This window comes from Mesoplodon mirus (assembly GCF_964341445.2).
Source record: "Mesoplodon mirus genome assembly, chromosome: 2".
NCBI classification, from domain to species: Eukaryota; Metazoa; Chordata; class Mammalia; order Artiodactyla; family Ziphiidae; genus Mesoplodon; species Mesoplodon mirus.
This window is the reverse complement of record NC_138977.1, coordinates 202,871,042-202,891,263: the sequence shown is the minus strand read 5'-3', so window position 1 is coordinate 202,891,263 and position 20,222 is coordinate 202,871,042. Positions and strand designations below refer to the sequence as shown.

The 20,222-nt window shown below is 57.0% G+C and overlaps 1 protein-coding gene across 2 annotated transcripts; it reads left to right on the top strand.

Annotated features, from left to right (window-relative positions):
• Nucleotides 1–2,134: 2,134 nt before the first annotated feature.
• Nucleotides 2,135–19,960, top strand: PDZD7 (PDZ domain containing 7). 2 transcript variants are annotated; one of them, XM_082604835.1, is made up of 17 exons: nt 2,168–2,405; nt 6,534–6,674; nt 6,978–7,152; nt 7,671–7,847; nt 8,084–8,231; nt 9,443–9,503; nt 9,891–10,298; nt 10,807–11,004; nt 12,180–12,272; nt 12,584–12,634; nt 13,244–13,419; nt 16,448–16,539; nt 16,665–16,756; nt 16,908–16,979; nt 17,810–18,397; nt 18,713–18,813; nt 19,235–19,960. In XM_082604835.1, exons 1-17 carry the CDS (start codon nt 2,183–2,185, stop codon nt 19,448–19,450), a joined length of 3,012 nt encoding a protein of 1,003 aa, XP_082460961.1. In that variant the 5' UTR covers nt 2,168–2,182; the 3' UTR covers nt 19,451–19,960. The 2 variants fall into 2 exon arrangements, with proteins under 2 accessions (XP_082460960.1, XP_082460961.1); XM_082604834.1 differs by lacking the exon at nt 12,180–12,272 and having other exon boundaries at nt 2,135–2,405.
• Nucleotides 19,961–20,222: the final 262 nt, after the last annotated feature.

Genomic DNA, 20,222 nt, shown 5'->3' with positions numbered 1-20,222 from the left:
CGCCAGCCTAAGGGGCGGGGGCTCCCTTGGCGCATCCGCCCGGCGAGGCCAGGGATTGGCAGAGCCTGGGGGCGGTGGGTGTCATTTAAGGGCGACGCCCCCAGCCCGGGCCACTGAGACCTGGCCCTACGCTGTCTCCCAGAGCCAATCCGAGCTCAGGGATCAGTTCTGGCCACGTCCCCAGCCCGAGAGAGGAGGGGAGCAGCTGCCCTATTTGCTTGCAGTCCCTTGGCTGGCCTCGGGAGGCACCCGGTCTCTGCAACCGGGGGTTTAGGTGCCCGGGGCGAAAGCTGGCGGCGTGGAGGGGCATCCTCTGACGGTACGCCCAGAGGGACTCGGGTTACCGCCCGGCTTGTTTACTTAATGGCTGCCTTGGCAGTGGCCTCTGCCTACTTGGACCCCTGGTCTCCTACCCCGGTTCCCTCAAGGTCCTCTCGCAGCACCTTGGCATTCTCACCCCTTCACAGTCCGGTTCTGCTCGTGCCTGTGCCTCTTCGGTGTCCCCAGCCCTTTCCTCCTCCCCAGTCCCCTCTATACTCCCCTCTATAACCTCTAGCTCCACTGGGTCCCCAGTTTCCTTATTCCTCAATCCCTACCCCTGCATCACAGACCCTGGCCGCAGTCCCTGCCCCGGATGTGGAGGGGCAGAAAGCTCCAGGTACCTCCGTCTGCATCAAGAAAGTGGATCAGAAAGTCTTCCTCCTTCTAGTGTCCTGGAACCAGCTTCCCTGCCTTGCGTCCTTTCCAGAACTGGGTGTCCAGAGAGACACTTTCTGACATAGGAGGATGCATATGAAAGCAGCGCTCAAACACACACACACACACACACACACACACACACACACCACCCAGGTGCCAGCCCGCGCTCCTGCCCACCGCAGGCTCACGCCCCGCTCTGCCCAGGTGGCATTCCCTCGCTGAGGCCTCAGGGGTGACCGCGGAGGGGTGGCAATTCCATGAGCCCTGGTAGCTGGTTTGGCCTGGAGAAGACGTGGTTCTGGGCTCCCCTGCGCTGAACCGGTAGCGGGAGCCGGGCGAGCTGAGACCCAAGGCCTAAGTTCGCGGTGAGGGGTGGGGCACCAGAACTCGAACTGGAGCGGGTAGAACCCAGAGGCCCCAGCCCAGATTACAAACGGCCGACCGGGGCACCCAAGGGAGGTGGCTGGAGGGAGTGATTGGCGGCCCTCCCAGCCAATGGGAGCCCGGGGCTGCGCTGGGCAGCCCTATTCCTTCAGCCTCGGTGGGGCTTGGGCGGGGATCCCCCTGCTGCTGCCGCTGCCGCTGCTGCCGCTGCTGCTGCTGTCGCCCGCGCCCGCGGGCGGGCGAGGCTGGCGGCTGCAGCACGCGCGAGCAGGTGAGGGGGGCCGGGAGGACCGAGCCGGGGGTAGGGTGCTGCGTTCTGGGTCCAGGAACTGCTCTGAGGGATTTGGCCCAGGTTTTGCGCGGGATGTTGGGGGGCTCTCGCCAGCAGGTCCTTCCCCCAAGGCTGGGAGAGGTTCACGCCCCTCTTTGGACGGGAGGGAAGGGGGGACAGAGGGGACCGCAGCCTGGGGTCTGGGGATCTCTGGGGCCCTTGGCTGCAGCTGTCCCAGGTTCTGAAGCCCCTCGAGGCCCGAGCCCCTGGGGCTGGCCCCCTACCCACATACACAGGAGGGATAGTTCAGCGAACTGTCCTGGCCCAAATTTCTCTCACACTGCTTGCAGCCCTAGGGCCGGCAATAGTCCCATCTCCACTCTCTCAACCTCGACTGAGGACTGGGGACCTACCCGAGTAGATGACTAAGCTGAGAGCAGGAACTAGGGGTGAAGGAGAGGTTCTCACCCACCTTGTTGTATAAATGGCTCCAGAAGTCCACAATGGTGGCTGAACTGGGCAGTTCTCTGGTCAGGGGGTGGGAGAGGTGAGAGGCCTAAGGCATGGGAGGCAGGATGCTCCAAGCAGGGGTGGGGTGGAAGTTCTGGGGGCAGCGGGGGCAACATTCACACCCCTTCCCCAATCCCTGCTCTCCCTATGCAGGCCTGGAGCACACACTCCTGAGAGGCAGCAGAGGTCGGGGACTCCGGGTCCCTGAGATCCCAGTCCGCACAGAAGGCTCATGGAGCCTGGGGCACGTGGGGCCCTCCTCTCAAGGGCTAGCAGGTTCTCTCTGGACCTGTAGGGCACCACCCCTATCTAGTCACCATGGCGCATGGCTTCCCAGTGGGCTTCGACCCAGTGGGCCTCACAGACCTAAGCTCTGGCTCTCTGAGCTCCCTCTCCTCCCGAGGCCACCTGGGCAGCGAGTCAGGCTCTGCAACCCGATACCTGCTGAGAAAGCAACGGCGGCTGCTGAATGGGCCCCTCCGCGGAATCCGAGCCTCATCGCCCATGGGCCGTGTCATCCTCATCAACTCCCCCATCGAAGGTGGGAGCAGGGCCCAGCCACCGGGCCGGGAGCTGCAGGTGGGGGGTAGGGGACAGCAGGCACTAGGTAGGAGAGGGCAGAGCCAGTGTGGGTGGGGGAACTCAAAAAATGGGAATCGTAGGGATGCAGGGAGAGAGGGCCTCTGGTAACCCACAGACTCTTCCTCATCTACTCTGTTCTCACCTTTAAGCCGATCCTTTAGTGTTCCAGGATTGTGGAGAGGTCAGAGGTGGGAGGTCTGGCATGGAGGTAGAGAAGGGGGGTGTGGTATGCCAGCCCCCAAGGAAGGAAGGCAGAGTATTAAATTGGCACCTCACTCCTATGGACTCTTCCTTTCTCCAGACCCATTCATGTATGACTTTGGGGGGTGGGCAGGATGGAGAGGGACATTCTTCATCAACCAGTTCATTGTGTGCCCAGCTCTGTGCTGGGCTGTGAGGAGTCAATGTCCAGCTGGACAGACAGAATTAAAGGCTTCAGGTGCAGAGGACAGAGACAGAGGTAAAGTGGAAGATGTTCCAAAGAGTTGGGAGAAAAGGAGGGTTGAGGATAGGGAGGGAGCCCCAGGTCTGGGCCCTGAAGGAGGGGGACACCTAATCTTATGTAGTTGCTTAATGTTTCATTGCACACCTATTGTATACCGGCTCTTGTTAGGTTCTGTGGGAACCTACAGAGAAATAAGGCTCAATCTTCACCTTCCAGAAACTTCCACTGTAGCAGGGCTTAGAGACAGAGCAATGACAGCAGCTGGTGGGGGGGCGGAGATATCACAGACAAGGTTGAAATGGAAAGCATGGGATATGATGGGTGGGCACTTAGGAGACAGCCTGGCTGCAGTGACAGATGTGAGGCGACAAAGAGCCGGCGACCAAGGCAGGACCTTGAATACCAGCAGGGGAGTGGGGCCCCCTGGGCCTGGGCTTTCCGTGGGTGGGACCAGATAAGTATCTCCAGCTCTGCTCTTCTCTCTCAGCCAGCAGGGCTCCCCTGGCTGGATCCCAGACTGGACTTTTCAGCCTGCTCCTTCCCGCTGACTCAGCTGGGCCCCTCTGTCCCCTACCCAGGGCACCAGGGCAGGGGAGGAGCATGTTGCTCAGGGAGCAGGCTTTCCTGCACCAGTGGCCCATCACGCTCACCCCCATCGTCCACCAAGCCCGGCCTCAATTTCAGGTGAGCAGCAGGGCAGCATGTCATTCTGGACATGGAGCAGAAGTCGCCAGATAAGCTAGGAAACACAGAGGGGGAGAGAGGAGGTACTGTAGCACGGCCCTTGCAAGTCCCATCGTATTGGAAGAACCACGTCATACCTCCCCCTCACACGCCCACGTGCTCCATGCCCAACTGTGATGCGAGGCCTATGCACACTGTCCCTCTAAAGATCCTCTTCCAGAAGTTCCATGAGTGCTCTCTCCCTCTGCCTCACCCCAGTGCCCTAGTGCAGCCAGGAGAGCAGCATCCCCTAGCAATGGAAGGACTGGGGCATTGCTCCAACCAGCTGGCTTGTCTGGGTTGGGAGCCTGTGAGCTCAGAATCATCCCCTCTGCCTGAGCACAAACATCTCCCAACTCACCACAGGCTGGAGCCCCTCCCCCATGTTATTATCAATATTTAGAACTTTCCAGAGGCCTAAAGTTAACTGATAAGGAGACACAGTGGGAAGGGGAACACTGCCACCCATATCACCCAGGAGTTCCCACCAACTCCTCAAACTCAGTGGGTCCCAGAGAAATGGTATTATCTTTAATCCCAACCAGCCCTTTCTCCTCACTCTCCTAATTCATTCATTTATTCATTATTCCACTTATTATTTCATTGATTAAAAAAAGACTTAGCAAATATCAAGCACAGTGCACCATACTGGGGATACACTGGTGGAAAGAATTACTAAGTCCCTACCATGATCGAGCTTACAGCCCAGTGAAAAGAGAGCACGAATAAATAATATACAAATAAGCAAATGATGAGAAAGGCTGGTAAGAATCTTGAAGGTACTAATTTGGATGATATGATAGAGCAGTGGTTCTCAAACTTCAGAATACATCAGAATTGTCTGGGGGGCTTGTTAGATAGGTTACTGGGCCCTACACCCAGAGAATCTGATTCAGTGGGTCTGTGGTAAGACCCCCAAGTTCACATTTTTAATAACTTTCCAGGTGCTGCTATGCTGCTGGTCTGGAGAGCTCGCTTTGAGAACCATTCGAACAGACACTACCTGGGAGGAGGGGGAAGGGACTTTCTTAGGTAGGGTTGTCCAGGAAAGCTTCTCTGAAAGTGGTGTTTGAGCCAGGAGGAAGTGGAAATAGGAGGTGGCTTTATGAAGGTCTGGGCAAGAGCATCGCAGGCAGAGGGAACACTGAAAGGACTGGCCAGTGAGCGGAACAGGAAGGCGGTCACTGTGGCCAAAGGTCATGAGGCTGGGGAGGGTGGCCAGAGGTGAGTGTAGAGCGGTGGGCAGGGGAAAGCCCAGGGAGGGCGTTATTGGGCATGGAAGGAATGTGGAGCTCCTTCTAGAAGCAGGGGTAGGCACTGAGGTTTGTAATCAGGGGAAAGGCATGATCTAGTATGAAAGTTGACTCTGGCCACTGTGTAGAGAATGGACTAAAGGAGGCAGGAGTGGAGGAGATAGTGAGGAGGCTGCCGAGTGCCTGGAGGGATGCCTGATGGCCCCAGGCTAGGGCAGTGGAGGTAGAGAATCTTCCCTCCTCAGAGGCCCCAAGCTCCTAGGCTCAAAACCCCAGATTTGACATCCCCCTGGCCCAGGGCCCTAGGGAGGCCCCCCGAGGAGAGACTGAGGAGAAAGAGGGTTGGAGGGCGGGAGAGCAAAAGCCTCCTCATCTGGGCTGAGAAAGTCCTGGGACCTGTGCAGATAGAATCAGCTAGGAAGCCCCAGCATCTCCCACAGCTCTGTCCTGCACTGTCCCCACCTACAGGCTGCCTTTGGGGATTACTTCCTGAGCTGCCCTGCTCATGTACAGTAACCTGATTTCTCTTAGATTGAATAGAAGTGTGTGTGTGTGTGTGTGTGATATTTCTCCTCTCAAACACCTCTGAGTAAGCCTTCCCCAAGAAGAACTGACCTTCCCACCTGGGACCCAACTTACCCCTCCAGTCCCCTCACTTTTCTCTAACCAAAAGGCCACCTCTGAGCCTTTGCTCACTCCATCCCCTCATCAGTGCCTTTCCCTTCCCCTCCACCCATCCAAATCCCATCCTCCAAGAAAACTTCCCTGACAGCTCCAGTCCCTAAGGACCCCCTCCTCTGACTTTGCCCATCACTGATGGAGAGGACCACTTCTGTGCTCTGGGCACATACTGAGGCATGGTGGTTTGAGTTTCTTTCCTCATGTAGTCAGTTAGCTCCTAGAGCCCTCACCTCCAGGATCACAGAGTCTATGAGATACAAGGGGCCTCAGGGATCCTTCCACAACATCCCAGACAGGGACTTACTAGGTATCAGTTTGTATGCCTCCAGTGATGGGAAACTCACTATCTTTCCTCGGAAAATTCATTCCATTGTCTGCCAACTGAAGGTTTTAGAAAGTTTTCCCTTATTAAATCTTCCTCCATATAACTTCACTGCGTGGGCTTGGTTCTGCCTTATGGATTACACAGACAAAAACATCTAATGCCTTTTATAGAAGAGCTCTTCAACTATTTGAATATAGACTCACCATACTCGTCTCTACTGCAAGCTGGATAGCCCAGACTCCCTCAACTGTGCCTCGTAGAATGGAATCGTGAACATCTTTCCCATCCATCTGACTCTCAGAGTGGCAGGATTTTTCAGAATTTGGCCTATCCCAGGCCTGTGGTCATGGGTAGCTTAGTAAGGATTAGATACAGGCACACACACACACACACACACACACACAGACCCTGCATTATGAGGAAAGGAGAACAGTGTCTTCTAGCATGGAGTCCTGTCCTGTCTGCTTCCACACCCTCCCTGGCCCATGGTCTCAAAATCACCCAGAGAGGACTCAGAAATTAGCTACCTACCCCCTCATTTAGGGCCCTGGGTGCCGGTGCCCAGTAACCCAGCCTTCGCAGGCCCCAAGCTGGGGAGGCCAGGGGCCCTCTGTGCCCAGAATGGGCAGGGGAGTCATGCCTGTGTCCCTACGCCAACAGCCAACAGCGACGAAAGTGACATCATCCATGCAGTTCGAGTGGAGAAGAGTCCAGCTGGGAGGCTGGGGTTCAGTGTGCGAGGTGGCTCTGAGCACGGCCTGGGCATCTTCGTCAGCAAAGTGGAGAAGGGGAGCAGTGCAGGTGAGTGGGGCCCAGGTCCTGGCTTCGGACGTGACCCCCACTTTGGTGGGGTGCAGAGATGCTGTTGTCAAGAATAAGAGGAGAGGGCCCTCAGCTTTGGAGGGTCTGATCCAATGGGGAGATGGAAGGGGCTAATGAACAGGTAGGTCCCCTGTCTGATGGCAGATACTCAGACCCTACCTGGGGATCCGAATCTCATCAAAGGTTTTACCCCAGGGAGCCTAGTCTGATGGGAGAGGCTCAGCCTCAACCTGGGGGACTTCTCCCAAGCGGCCCATGCCAGCCATGCCTCCCCTGGTGCAGAGCGGGCTGGTCTGTGCGTGGGTGACAAGATCACCGAGGTGAATGGGCTGAGCCTGGAGAGCACCACGATGGGCAGTGCTGTGAAGGTGCTGACGGGCAGCAGCCGCCTGCACATGATGGTGAGGCGCATGGGCCGCGTACCAGGCATCAAGTTCTCCAAGGAGAAGACCACATGGTGAGCAGGCCTGGTCCCACCCCACCCACCCCAGCACCACCACCCAAAGCCGTGGAGGGAGAGGCCAATGGCACAGGGCTCAGACGGGGGCCTGGCTAGTATGGCTTCTGTTCTTCCCATCCCCTGGCACTGGAAACACAGGGATCCGACAGCCTGACCTTGAAATGAGAAAAGGCCATTTCTTTCCCCAAGCCCTCCTCTCAACACCCTGCTGTCTCAGACCCCAGTGGCCCTGCCCCTCCATGCTGCGGCTGTGAGCCTGGGGACAGTACACGGCCTCTCCCTCGGGGCCCGGGGAGGATTTGAAATGGGGCCTGGCAGTTAGAGCTGCTCAATAAAGAGAGATTTGCGTGGTTTCCCTGACTTGATGAAATCTATATCCCAGTGAAGATCTCAGGTCTGGGAGTCCCCCAAGGGCAGCCCTGCCTTTCCTATGCAATTGTCTTGGCTGCTGAGAGGTGAGGGGGTGGCCGGTGGTGGATGAGGGCCCAGGCTGAGGGCCCCGTGCTGTTGTCCAGGGTGGATGTGGTCAATCGGCGGCTGGTGGTGGAAAAGTGCAGCTCAACGCCCTCTGACAGTGGCTCAGAGGACGGCGCACGGCGCATCGTCCATCTCTACACAACCTCTGATGACTTCTGCCTGGGCTTCAACATCCGCGGGGGCAAGGAGTTTGGCCTGGGCATCTATGTGTCCAAGTGAGGGTTGGGGCAGGGTATGGAACGGGGTTGGGCTGGAACCTGGGGATGGGTCAGCAAGTAAGTCCTGACCAATGACCTAGGTCAGGGGTGGGATCTGGAGAGGGGGTCGGGGGTCACCAGGAGGAGGGTCAAGGGGTTTGACTGGGGTATCCCTGTATGCGAGTGAAGAGTCTGGAATAGGGTGAGGGAGAGCAGCCAGGTGGCCTATCAGAATGCCTCCTTTCTGACCCCAGAGTGGACCATGGTGGACTGGCCGAGGAGAACGGCATCAAGGTGGGGGACCAGGTCCTGGCGGCCAATGGTGTCAGGTTCGACGACATCAGCCACAGCCAAGCCGTGGAGGTGCTGAAGGGCCAAACACACATCATGTTGACCATCAAGGTGGGCAGGACTGTGGGAGACAGGGAGAGGCCAGACTATAGGAAGGACTTCCCAGACCACTCTAGCACTTAATGTTGCCCATCGCTGTGCAACTTATGACTTTCCACAGCCTCGCGAGAGGTAGGGCAGGCATTGTCCTCATACCTATTTCACAGAAGAAGAAACTGAGGCTCAGAGAGGTGACATAACTCAGGAATCACAGTCAATTACTCAGTTGATCAGTAGGAGGGCCTGGTTTCTCTCCAGCTCCCCACCAGATGCGTAGGCCAGTGTCCCTTTGTATGAGTGGTGGAAGTCTAGGGGCCTCCACCCAGAAAGGAGTCCTGCCCAGAAAGGGGGTGGTAACTGTGGCTTTGGGCAGGACCTGGGTAGTGGGCATCCTCAGGGCACAGGGCAGGGAGGTCTGGGCTGGAGCCAGAGATTGGATTTCAGGGGATGTGCCTGGATTCATTATTCATGTGGGTCTCACACTTGCCTAAGGATCAAGTCCTTCTCACCCTGGCTCCCGGAGGAGGTGATGTCTCACTCTCCCCTAGCGCCCAACCCTGGCCCCTGCCCCCATCCTCTCCCTTGTGAGACTTCTTCCCTCTCACCATTCAGTGCCTCCCCTGCCACCACCCCCACCGCCTCTGTTTCCCACCTCTCCCACATCCCGTTTCTCCACTTCCTTCCTCTCAGATTACCCCAAACACTCCTCCTCTCTCCCACTCTGCCCCCATTCATTCATTCATTCAATATTTTTGAGTACCTACTACACGGCAGCCACTATGCCAGGTACTGGGTCACAGCAGTGAACAAGATAGACAAGGTCTCTGCTACTGGAGGGAAACAGACAAACTAGGTGCATGCGGACTGTGACAGCTGCTGTAGGGAAATTAACGGAGAGGTGGGATGGGGTAATTTGGGAAGGCTCTTTTAGCCAGGGGGGGTCAGGACCTTTCAGCTCTGAGGAGGTGACACCTGAAGAGCTGGCCATAAGACGAGGTGAAGGAAGAGAATCCAGGCAGAAGGGACAGCAAGTGCAAAGGCCCTAAAGTATAGAGGAACTTGGCACGTTCAGAAACAAAGTGGCTGGTGTGGCTAGAACATGATGAGCTCGGAGGAGAGTAATCAGGTTGAAAAGTTGACTCCTGTCCCGTCGCTCCTCCATTCTTACCCTCCCTCCTCAACCACTCCCCTCTGCCCTCCTGTGCCCACCATGCCCTCCCCAGGAGACTGGCCGGTACCCTGCCTACAAGGAGATGGTTTCTGAATACTGTTGGCTGGATCGATGTAAGTAGCCAAGACTCCAAGGTTGGAAGGTAGGGGCTGAGGCCCTAAATTGGGGCTGAAATCTCTGAAGAATAAGTGGGCAGGGGCACCAAAATCTCCTCAGGACTTTCACACGCCCAGAGCCGTTTCTGGGCTCTCCTCCGAGAAGCTGCGGTTCCTTTACAGGCTCTCCTGGGGTCTGGGGTTGCAGGGGGTGGTTGAAGAAGAAGTGACTTGCTTAAGATCTCTCAACCAGTCAGTGACAGGACAGCTGAGCAGCTGGTTCCCTAGACCCCATGCTTACAACCTTGCTGCCGCCAAGCCCACGGATGGCCTGCAGCCCCGGCAGGGCCCCAAAGCCACCCGGCCAGATCGCTGAGACGCCCCTGCCCTCCCCACTGCCCGCAGTGAGCAACGGGGTGCTGCAGCAGCTGTCCCCCGCCTCGGAGAGCAGCTCCAGCGCCTCCTCGTTCGCCTCCAGTGCCCACTACAGCTCGGCTGATGGCTGGAGCTCCCTGCCCTCGGACTGCATGGATGTCTGCCTGGGGCCTGAGGAGCCGGGCAGCTGGGGCCCAGGCCGGGGGCGGGCAGACACGGCCATGCAGACAGAGCCAGACGCGGGGGGCCACGTGGAGACCTGGTGTAGCGTGCGGCCCACAGTCATCCTCAGGGACACGGCCATCCGCTCCGACGGCCCCCCGCCTGCCCCCCGCCTTGACTCTGCGCTCTCTGAGTCTCCCAAAACTGCTCTGCTCTTGGCCCTCAGCCGACCCCGGCCCCCCATCACCCGCTCCCAGAGCCACCTGACCTTGTGGGGTATGTGGGGGATGGGGGGCTGCTGCTGTCTCCAAAGCCCCTGCTCCCAAACCTGTCCCTCACCCTGCCCTGAGCCCCAAAGCTTCCTTTGCGCCAGGCTTTGCCCCAGCGCCAGCTGCAGAATACACTCAGACCCTGCTCTGGGCTCCATTTCAAACTAGTCCTGGGCCCCAAACCTACCCTCAGCCCCAGCCCCGGCTTGTCAGCCCTGGGCCCCAAACCAGCCCTAACCCAGCCCCTTCATCCTGGAGTTCCCAGCCCTGTCTACAGCCAGACAAACAGACAGACACACGCACACACTCCTCACATAGCTGTAGCTGTGGGTGGGGGAGGGGTAGAAAGCTGGAAGAGGAACCCCAGCCCCGTGCTCATCCCCACCTCCCCACATGGCTGCAGATCCCGTCTGCCCCCTACTCTCCCTTTTCTCTGCCCCTCCCCACACCCCTGCCCCTCGTCCTTCCCTTCTGCCCACCCCTCCAGCCCCCCGGGTGCTCCCTCGTGTCTGCAGAGGAGAAGAAACAGCGGAGGAAGGAGAAGTCGGGGTCCCCTGGGGAGAAGGGGGCCCTGCAGCGCTCCAAGACCCTGATGAACCTCTTCTTCAAGGGAGGGCGGCAGGGGCGGCTGGCAGGGGACGGGCGCAGAGAGGCCTGGACGCTGGACAGTGGGAGCATGGCCAAGCCCCGCCCCCACCCGGACCTGGAGAAAGGTAAGTACTGGGCAGGTCAGCCAAGCAGGACAGAGGAAAAGTCCACTCCGGCACCCAGCAGGTCTGAGCTTAAATCCCACACTACTTCGTCCTAGCTGTGAGCCACCACTTCACCTTGCGAGCGTCATGAGTAAAATGAGAGTAATAATACCTATTTCTTTGGGAATAATGAGGAATAAGTGAATTAGTGTATGTTAATCACTTGGCACATGGTCTGACACACAGAAGGTGCTCAGAAAATATAATGGTCCTTGTTATACTGCCTCATCTTCCCATTTTACAGAAGGGAAAAGTGATGAGAGTCAGAGCATAGACAAGAAAGCCTTGGATCAGATCCCCGTGCTCTTGGCACTGAGGGGAGGCAGGGCACTCCTTCCCTAGAGCATTTGGCTTCACTTCCCCTGGCCAGAGCTCCACAGGCTTTACCCAGTTCTAGAACCATCTTGAGAAAGGCCATTTGTAGATCAAGGGCCAGGCAGGAAGGCCTAGACAGGCTTCACTCATGTCAGGGGCTTCCTAAGGACACTTACAGAGGGTGTCTCATCTCTCTGGTGAGATTCAGAGACTGGACCAAAACTGGATGAGTTGAGACTATTGGGGTTGCCTGTAACAGAAACTCAACTCAAGCTAGCTTTAAAAAGCGCTTCTTGGCTCAGCTACTGGCGCAAGCTGGGTCTAAACGTTTAAACAATCTCCTCAGACATCTGCCCCCTTCATCTTTTGGTTCCTCTTTCCCCTGGGTTGGCTTCATTATCTTGCCGGCTTTGCCACTTGGAGGTAAGAAGGCCACTGTCGCTTAGCAACCCAGGGAAAAGAGCTTCTTCTCCTTAAATAGTTCCAGCTGAAGGCTCTCATTGGCCCAGCTGGGATCACGTGCCCAACACATCACTTGTCATCTGGGAGAGAGAGAGGGTGCTTTCATTGGCCAGCCTGGGTCATGTGTCCACCCTGGAGTACAGGGACTGAGAATGGGGTGGGGGGGTGGTCCCCAAGTAAAATCAGGGTGCTGTTTCCAGAAGGGAGAGTGGATGTTGGGTACGCAAAAACAACCAGGGAATGAGGGGCTCGGCCCTGCCCCTCCCTGGGGTCTCAAGGTGACAGTCTCATGGGAGAGACAACCCCTTCAAATCAGGGCAGGCGCAGCCCCCTCCTTAAACCCATCTCTTTTTCCAAAGCCCCCAGGGCCCTGCTCTCTCCTGGTTCTCCTCCTACTTCTCTGGCCACTCCTCTCCTTCAAAGGCTCCTCTTTTTCTCTCTGTCCCTTGAAGGTAGGTGATTTGCCCTTGGGGTTCTTCCCTCCATTCATTTGCTTCCAAATGAACCTCCGTGAGCAGGGTGCAGACTGGACCCTCTCTTGATCCAAAGCCTTCACTGACTCCCCGTTGCCTGTGAATGAATCCCTGGCCTGAGCATGGCCTTCAAGACCCTCCTCAATAGCCTGGCCTCTTGCTTCCCGGTCCTACCACCTTCCAGCCTTGAACGCTCCATTCCAGCCAGTGATCCAGCCAGTCCTGAGCCCCCAAACCCCATTTTCAGATTGGGGACCAGGGCTGCAACTGAGCCTCTTTCTTCTTCATAGCAGGGGGAGTGGGATCCGTGCAGAAGTTTGTCACCTGGAGGCTGAGACGTGGTAATGCATGCATCCCTCTACCAAGCCTGGTTTACAGTAGAGCTGCAGATGGGGTGCATATTGGGGGTAGTAGCTTAGGGGCTTTGGGCTAAACTCAGTTGGGGTCAATCATGGGGGATCAGACAGATAGGAAGGTGCACTTTGGGGGGCAGCTAAAAGAATTGGACTATACTTTCTAAGAAAGATAGGGTTGCAGACAGATATTGGGGTGAATTTTTGAGGAATGGGAGCTTGAGTTGGGTCTCCCCAAAGACAGATTTTTGGGGAGATGAGGGAGGTGACCTTGCTAGAACTCCAGTGAGGACAGATGAGTATGACAGTGCATGTTCAGGGGGCCCAGGGGGCACTGGGCTAGGACTCCACTAAGGAACAGCCTGGGATAGGGGTCTGTGTTGGGGGCTGAAGGGCCTGGATTGGAGCTCCAATGATGAGAAGATTATGTGGGAGACCATGGTGGGGAGCATCTGGGCTAGGCTGGGATTCCGTCGGGGGTACATGGGCCCCTTAGCCAGTCTGTTCTGGGGTCTGACCCCACTGAGGGGAGCCCCCCGCCTCCTCTTCTGATGGCTCCTGGCTCCTTCATCATACCCTTTTGCTCCTGCCCTGCAGACCGGGAGAGGGGCCGGACTCTGCTCTCTGCCAGGTCCAGGAGCCCCTCCAGCCAGCTGCCCAACGTGGATGAGAGGGTGCAGGCCTGGGAGAGCCGAAGGCCCCTGATTCAGGACCTGGCCCGGCGGCTGCTGACTGATGACGAGGTGCTGGCTGTCACCCGCCACTGTTCCCGGGTGAGCCTCCAGCCTGTCCCCAGCCTTAGCACATAGTCACTCAGTCTCCCAGCCCTTCATTCATTCAGGCCACTATCTATTGACCAGTATCTGGGCTTCACACTGTGAGGCCAGTGGTAAGTAAAAGCAGAAGTTACCCCTGTAACTCATGAGTGCACACAGACACACGGACACATGGACACACACACACACACACACACACACACACGTTGAGCTCACAGCCAGGAAGGGAAGATAGACAGTAACTAAAACCTAAGCACCCATAGTGACAAATCATGTGAAGTACTGTGAAGAAAAAGAACATGAGAAAATAACCTAAGAGGCACAAACTAGATGGCGTGGTCTGGGAGGGCCTCCCTGAGGAGGTGATATTTAAGCTGAGGGGAGAAGGAGCCAGACCAGACAGGTGATGAGTTCGGGACCTGAGTCCCTGCAGTCACCTGCTCTGTTCTCTGTTCTCTTCTAAACCCAGGCTTCCCCACCCCTCATGCCTCCTTCCACTCCTGGGTCAGCCAACAGGCCTGGCCTCATGCCAAGCCCCCTCCCCTGTTACCCAAGTCAGTAATCTTTTGTCCTCCCAACATACCCCAAGCCTCCCCCAACACCTGCACTCTTGTTCTCTGTTTCGTTCAACTTCAGACAGAAGCAGAGGGCCCCGCGGTGGGGTAGAGGGTAGATCTCAGGGAGTCTTTGTAGCCTGGGTGTTGGGGAGGCTGCAGGAGGCACAGGCCACGCCCTCCAGGAGGATTGGAAGGCTCTCTCCTATCCCTCTGTCTCAAGAACCTGCAGGTTTCCTGTGATGGGTTCCTTGTGCTGGATCTGCATCAGTGCACACGTGATCCTGTATACCAGGGCAAGCTGAGGAGTTTCAGGAAATTGTTTGTGGTTCCCCCGACTCTCTCACCTTGGTCAGGGTGGGGCTGTGTTATGTCTGTGTGACGTGCATTTGTTAATCTCTGGGGTACCTGAGTTTGTGTTGACTTAACTGTACGGTTGTATCTGTGTGTATGTCACCTGGAGACTGAGGCACACTAATTAATGCATCCTTTTGCCAGTGCTTGGTTTACAGCAGAGCTACATATGGGGGTGCATCTGGGGGGCAGCTAAAGGCCTCTGGGCTAAACTCAGTTGAGTGTCACGCTCAGCTCTGAGCACCAAGTAGGGAGGGCTGTGTGTACCAAGCCTTTGTGAGCCTGCAACTCTAGGCTCTGGCCACTAGGTAGCGCTCTGCATCAGTTTCTTTGGTAGGCTCCTGTTCCCCAACCCCTCTGCTCCTCCCACCCTGCCCAGGCCAGGAGGGCCTCTCTCTGTGCCCCAGAGCACCTAGGGAGCAATGCCTACCACCCAAGCCTGACCCAAGCCCCCCACACACCAAGAGATCAGACCCTCGGGGTGGAGTCCTGGCTGGAATGATTAGTAAAGCTCCCCTGGTGACTTGGATGTGTGGTTCCCGAACCCCAAGCCTCCCTTCTCTCTCCCCCTCTGAGCCATCTCCCCACAGCCGCCAGACCAGGTATTATAAACCACCTCTCTGATCACTTTACACTCCCCAAGCCCCCTTGCAGCCTCATATCTTTGGCAGAATAGAGTACAAGTTCCTTATCCTCACATTCAAGGCCCTCTCTGATTTGATTCCCCAATTCACTAACCTCTGCTTTCCCATGGTCACCACATCACATCCTCTTTCCTTGGTATAACATACAACACTGGTTTACACAGCCTACGAATTGCACAACTCTAGGGGCACTACTCACACTGTAGTCACAAACTGTACAGCCTATATGGAGGCCCTCCATGTACCCCATGTTCCAGTTCAACCTCTATCTACCCATTATTCCACACTACCCTTTCCTGCCAGCTATCACGCTGTTTCCCTGAATTTATCCTTAAGAGTCAGTGTAAAGGCCATATCCTCCATGCAGCCTCCTTTGATCTTCCCACCCTCCTCTGAGACTGCCTCTGCCCCATCGCCAGTAGTCTGTAGTTTACTGGAGCATGTGGCTCTCTGTCGTTGTGTCCCCACTGCCCAGTACAGGACCTGGCACTTAGTGGATGCTGAACACAGGTTTGTGGACTTGAAGTGTGGGCACATATGTGACTGGCTCTGTGCAATTACATGTATCTCTCTCCAGACAAAAGGGGGTGTGTTGTCCATATTTGTAAGTGTGGGTCCCTGTAATTTTGTGTGTGGTTTAGGGCCACACACAGTTGAATTTCCAGATATTTATGACTGTCTCACTCTGGCCACCAGGGTGTGCTGTTTCCCTGTGTCTGTGCATGCCCAGGATGCTCTGTGTGTGTCCCGGAATCAGTATGTGTGTCCCTCATGGCACTAGGGGGCAGTGTGCTGGCCAAGGCGGCTGGCTCCCAGTATACAGTTTGCCAGTTTGTCTGGGTCGGTGGGGTGTGGCTGGTGGCATCCGGGCAGTGCCAGGCAGAAAGGCCTCCACCACCCTGGGTACTGACTGGAGAGACTTTCTGTAGGGCCACCCCTTCCCCAGAGTCCCCATTCCAGCCTTGAACAAAGCCTAATTTGTAGGTCTGTGCAGACACAAGCTGGGACAGCCAGGCGCACAGACTAGACTTTGGCTCAAATTCCTTCCTTCAGCCTGGGAGGTGGGGTGGGGAGGAGAGTCCACGCCCTGCATATCCTTTTCCGGTACCACAGCAGGCAGGAGCCAGAGCTCTTAGCTTGGTTCCTCATCTGTGTGGCCTGGGGCAAAGTCCTTCTCTCTGAGCCTCAGTTCCCTCATCTGTGAAATGGGAATAATTGACGTCTCTCTCAGAGTGGTTGCTAAATGAGAGACCACGTGTACGAGGCCTAGAAAAAGGCCCAAAGCTGTTATTGTTATTGCTGTTACAGCTCTGTCATTATTATTGCAGGCTTCCTCCCAGTCACCAAGATAAGACAGCTTGGGGGTGGGGAGAACCTCTCCTAAACGTGGGGTCCCTCCATGCCCAGGCATGCCCCCTCACTGGGCTCTGGAAGTTCCCGCTGCTATCTGACCTGTGGTGCCTCTCTCTGCAGTACGTGCATGAGGGCGGCGTGGAGGACCTGGTGAGGCCCCTGCTGGCCATTCTGGACAGGCCTGCGAAGCTGCTGCTGCTGAGGGACATCAGGTGGGGAGGGCTTGGGGGCAGGAAGGGGATCCCCGATACCTCCCCTAACCTCTCCAGGGCTGAAGTCCCTCCAGGCACCTCCAGAACTGAGCCCTGACCACCCCTCGTCTCTTGCCCTCCCCCAGGGGTGTGGTGGCCCCCACAGACCTGGGTCGCTTCGACAGCATGGTGATGCCTGTGGAGCTGGAGGCTTTTGAGGCCCTCAAGAGCCAGGCAGGTCAGCAGCCAGGGGGCAGGACTGTGGATCCCGAGCCGCAGGTGGGGCTGGGGGCGTGGCCTCCCAGTGGAGAGGGGCAGAGATTGCCTGGGCCCATTCAGCTGGGCCCATCAGGGAGCCTTGTTCCTGACTTGCTCTCCTCTCCAAACAGTTTGGCCTCCTGCCTTGCGACCAGCCCGGCAGGACACACCGCCCAAGCGTCACCTCATCACTCCTGTGCCTGGTCAGTCAGAGTCCCAGAGCCCAGGGAGGGGGCACACCCTAGGGAGGCTGGGGGAGGGAGAGTGAACCTTCCATCCTTGTCCCCATGTGGGCTGTCGTGGCTTCAGAGGTACATGTGTTTCCCTGAAGGAAATCCCTCGTCTGCCAGAACCATTTTCATCATGTCCACTCACCATCTGTACTATTATTTACTTAATAATATAAAAAATTTTTTTAATTAATTAATTTTATTTTTGGCTGTGTTGGGTCTTCGTTGCTGCACACGGGCTTTCTTTAGTTGTGGCGAGCGGGGGCTGATCTTCATTGCAGTGTGCGAGCTTCTCATCGTCGTGGCTTCTCTTGTTGTGGAGCACAGCTCTAGGCGCGCGGGCTTCAGTAGTTGGTGGCTCGCGGAGCTCAGTAGTTGTGGCTCACAGGCTCAGTTGCTCCAAGGCATGTGGGATCTTCCCGGACCTAGGGCTTGAACCTGTGTCCCCTGCATTGGCAGGCAGATTCTTAACCACTGCGCTACCAGGGAAGCCCCTTAATAATTGGTTTTAAACCCACCCACTTTTTAAATCATCTCATTCTATGCAATAACCTCTGCGAAATTACCAGCTTGGTGTGGGAGTCATATTTTTAGTTTCTATTGTAATAGTTACTTAAATAAAACTAACTATTACAATAGAAAGTTTTAAAATACTATTGCAGTAGAACCTGGGCACGCTGCCAAAGGGCCTGAGCAAACCCAGGCCTGGGTCTCCCTACACCAACAAAGGCAAGGACTGGGGTCTGGCAAGGTGGTCTGGGCTGTTGAGGAGAAGGCGGCCTGACCTTGGCCCTCTTCCCCAGACAGTCGTGGAGGCTTCTACCTACTTCCTGTGAACGGCTTCTCAGAGGAGGAAGATGATGGGGAGCTGAGGGAGCGTCTGGGGGGCCTCCAGGTCTCCCTGGGTGCCTCTGCCTCCTGCCACCCTCATAAAGGGATCCCCCCTCTCCAGGATGTGCCAGTAGATGCCTTCATCTCACGCAGAGGCGCCTGCACACCCCCTCCCCAGCCACCCCCCGTGGCTCCCCGGCCCCCGAGGCCTAACTGGCTGCTGACAGAACCCTTGACCCTAGAGGGCCCTCGGCAGAGCCGGAGCCAGGGCCCAGGCCAGAGCCGCAGCCGCAGCCGGGGCAGAGGCAAGTCCCCCGGGCGCAGGCGTTCCCCATCCCCGGCACCTATCCCCACTCCCAGCGCAGCCAGCGGGCGCTACCACAAGCCTCGGAAGGCCAGGCCTCCTCTGCCACGACCTACGGATGGGCAGGTGGCCAAGGCAGGGGCCAGTCAAGGGCCCTCTGAGAACGGAACTGGTGGGACAGCCGAAGAGGCAGCCATGAAGGTCCCCAGTGGGGAGCTGAGGACCGTCACGCTATCCAAGATGAAGCAGTCCTTGGGTGAGTCCAGGCGGGACTGCGCCTGCTTGGGGGTGGGGGCTCTTGGGTGTGAGTGAGGTTGGTGGGCTTGGTTTTGGGGTATAATTAGGGGACCTGGGACTAGGGAAAGAATCGGGGTATTAGGATATAGTTGGGAGGGTCCATATTTGGGAGGTTTGGGGTCTAGAGTGAGTTGAGGATTGAGTAGTAATAGAATCTGGGGGTTTGGGAGAAGTTGGGGGCTCTCTATTTGGGGATGGGTCCTGGGTTCTCCTGGGAGCTCTGGGCTTTAGGGGTGTGGCTGCATGGTAACCCAGTGTTCCTCCCTCTCACTAGGCATCAGCATTTCTGGGGGCATTGAGTCCAAGGTGCAGCCCATGGTGAAGATAGAAAAGATCTTCCCTGGGGGCGCCGCCTTCCTCAGTGGGGCCCTTCAGGTGGGTGAAGGGCACCCAGGCCCACTCCCTAGGCCCAGAGCTGAATTCTGGCAGGGGGCGGGGCTGGTACAGGCTCTTCTTCCAGCCAGACATGTTTAGACCAGGTCATGGGAGGAGGCTTGGGAGCAGCGGGGTTAGGCCTGAAGGATGAGCAGACCTAGGGAAAAATCTGTCCCCTCATGCCAGCCTGCGCCTGAGGGTGGCCCATCCTGTTACACCACTAGCCCCAAGGGACAAAAGGCAATTGTCTGCACCCCACCCTGCCCCCAACCGGCTCTGGACACAAAAGTCCCATTGTCCATCGCCTCCGCCCAGAGCCCAGATGGGGAGGAGTGTCCTAGCTGGTGGAGGTGAGAGGTTGGGTGGTGGTGTGGGGTTGACCTGAGGAGGGAGGTCTGTGATTCTCCCACCCCCATCCCAGGCTGGCTTTGAGCTTGTGGCCGTGGATGGAGAGAGCCTGGAGCAGGTGACCCACCAGCGGGCAGTAGACACCATCCGCCGGGCGTATCGAAACAAGGCTCGGGAGCCCATGGAGCTTGTGGTCAGGGTCCCCAGGCCCGACCCACTGCCCTTACCCTCTGACTCATCAGCCCTCACTGAACAGCGGCTTCCTGGTGACCATTCCCCTGCCCGCTGACCCCTTGATGGTACTCCAGCTACCTCCCACTGGCTCCCAGAACCTCCCATTAATGCCCTTCCCACCCATACCCAGACCCCTCCCGCTGATGCCAGGCTTCTCCAGCTGACCCCCAGCCCAGTGCCCTCTCCAGTCTTCCAGCCTCCTGATACTAATCCCAGACTCTCCCCAGCTACCCTGTAACTCTTCCCACTGACCCCCGAGAATCCTCCTGCCATCCCCCGGACCTCACCTACTAACCACTTCAGGCCTCAAGAACCTCCCACTCCTGCTTGCCTTGCCTACTCCCAAAGCTCCACACTGGTGGCTCAGATCCTCTCCCCCCACATTCTCCCTCCCCAGTTGTCACTAAGGCTCTGCTCATTCCAGATAAACTTGGTGTCAAGGACAAGGTGCTACTGGGCAGCTCTGTCACCAGCTCACTATCTCCAACCTCCCAAGACAGGAAGGGGGTTGGGAAACCCAAGGTCTGGAGCTTAGGATTGGTGTGCACTTTCTCATGATTCCCCCAGTGAGGGACAGGCACTCTCAGGGCCCTCAAGGGGGTCACTGTATCCAGCCCCCAGCCCCAAGCAGTGTTCTGTGCAAGGGACAGGATGGGTCTTTTCTAGTTTCTCAAACCCCAAGAGCCCATTTCATGTTGTGGTCCACTAGGAACTCAGATTTTCTGCTGGATTTGTCCCTCCCCCATCACCCTTTCTCCCCCGAAGACCTCCATGAGGGGTAGGGGAATAGCCAGCAAATAAAGAGGGTGTGGGGGTCAAACAAGTTC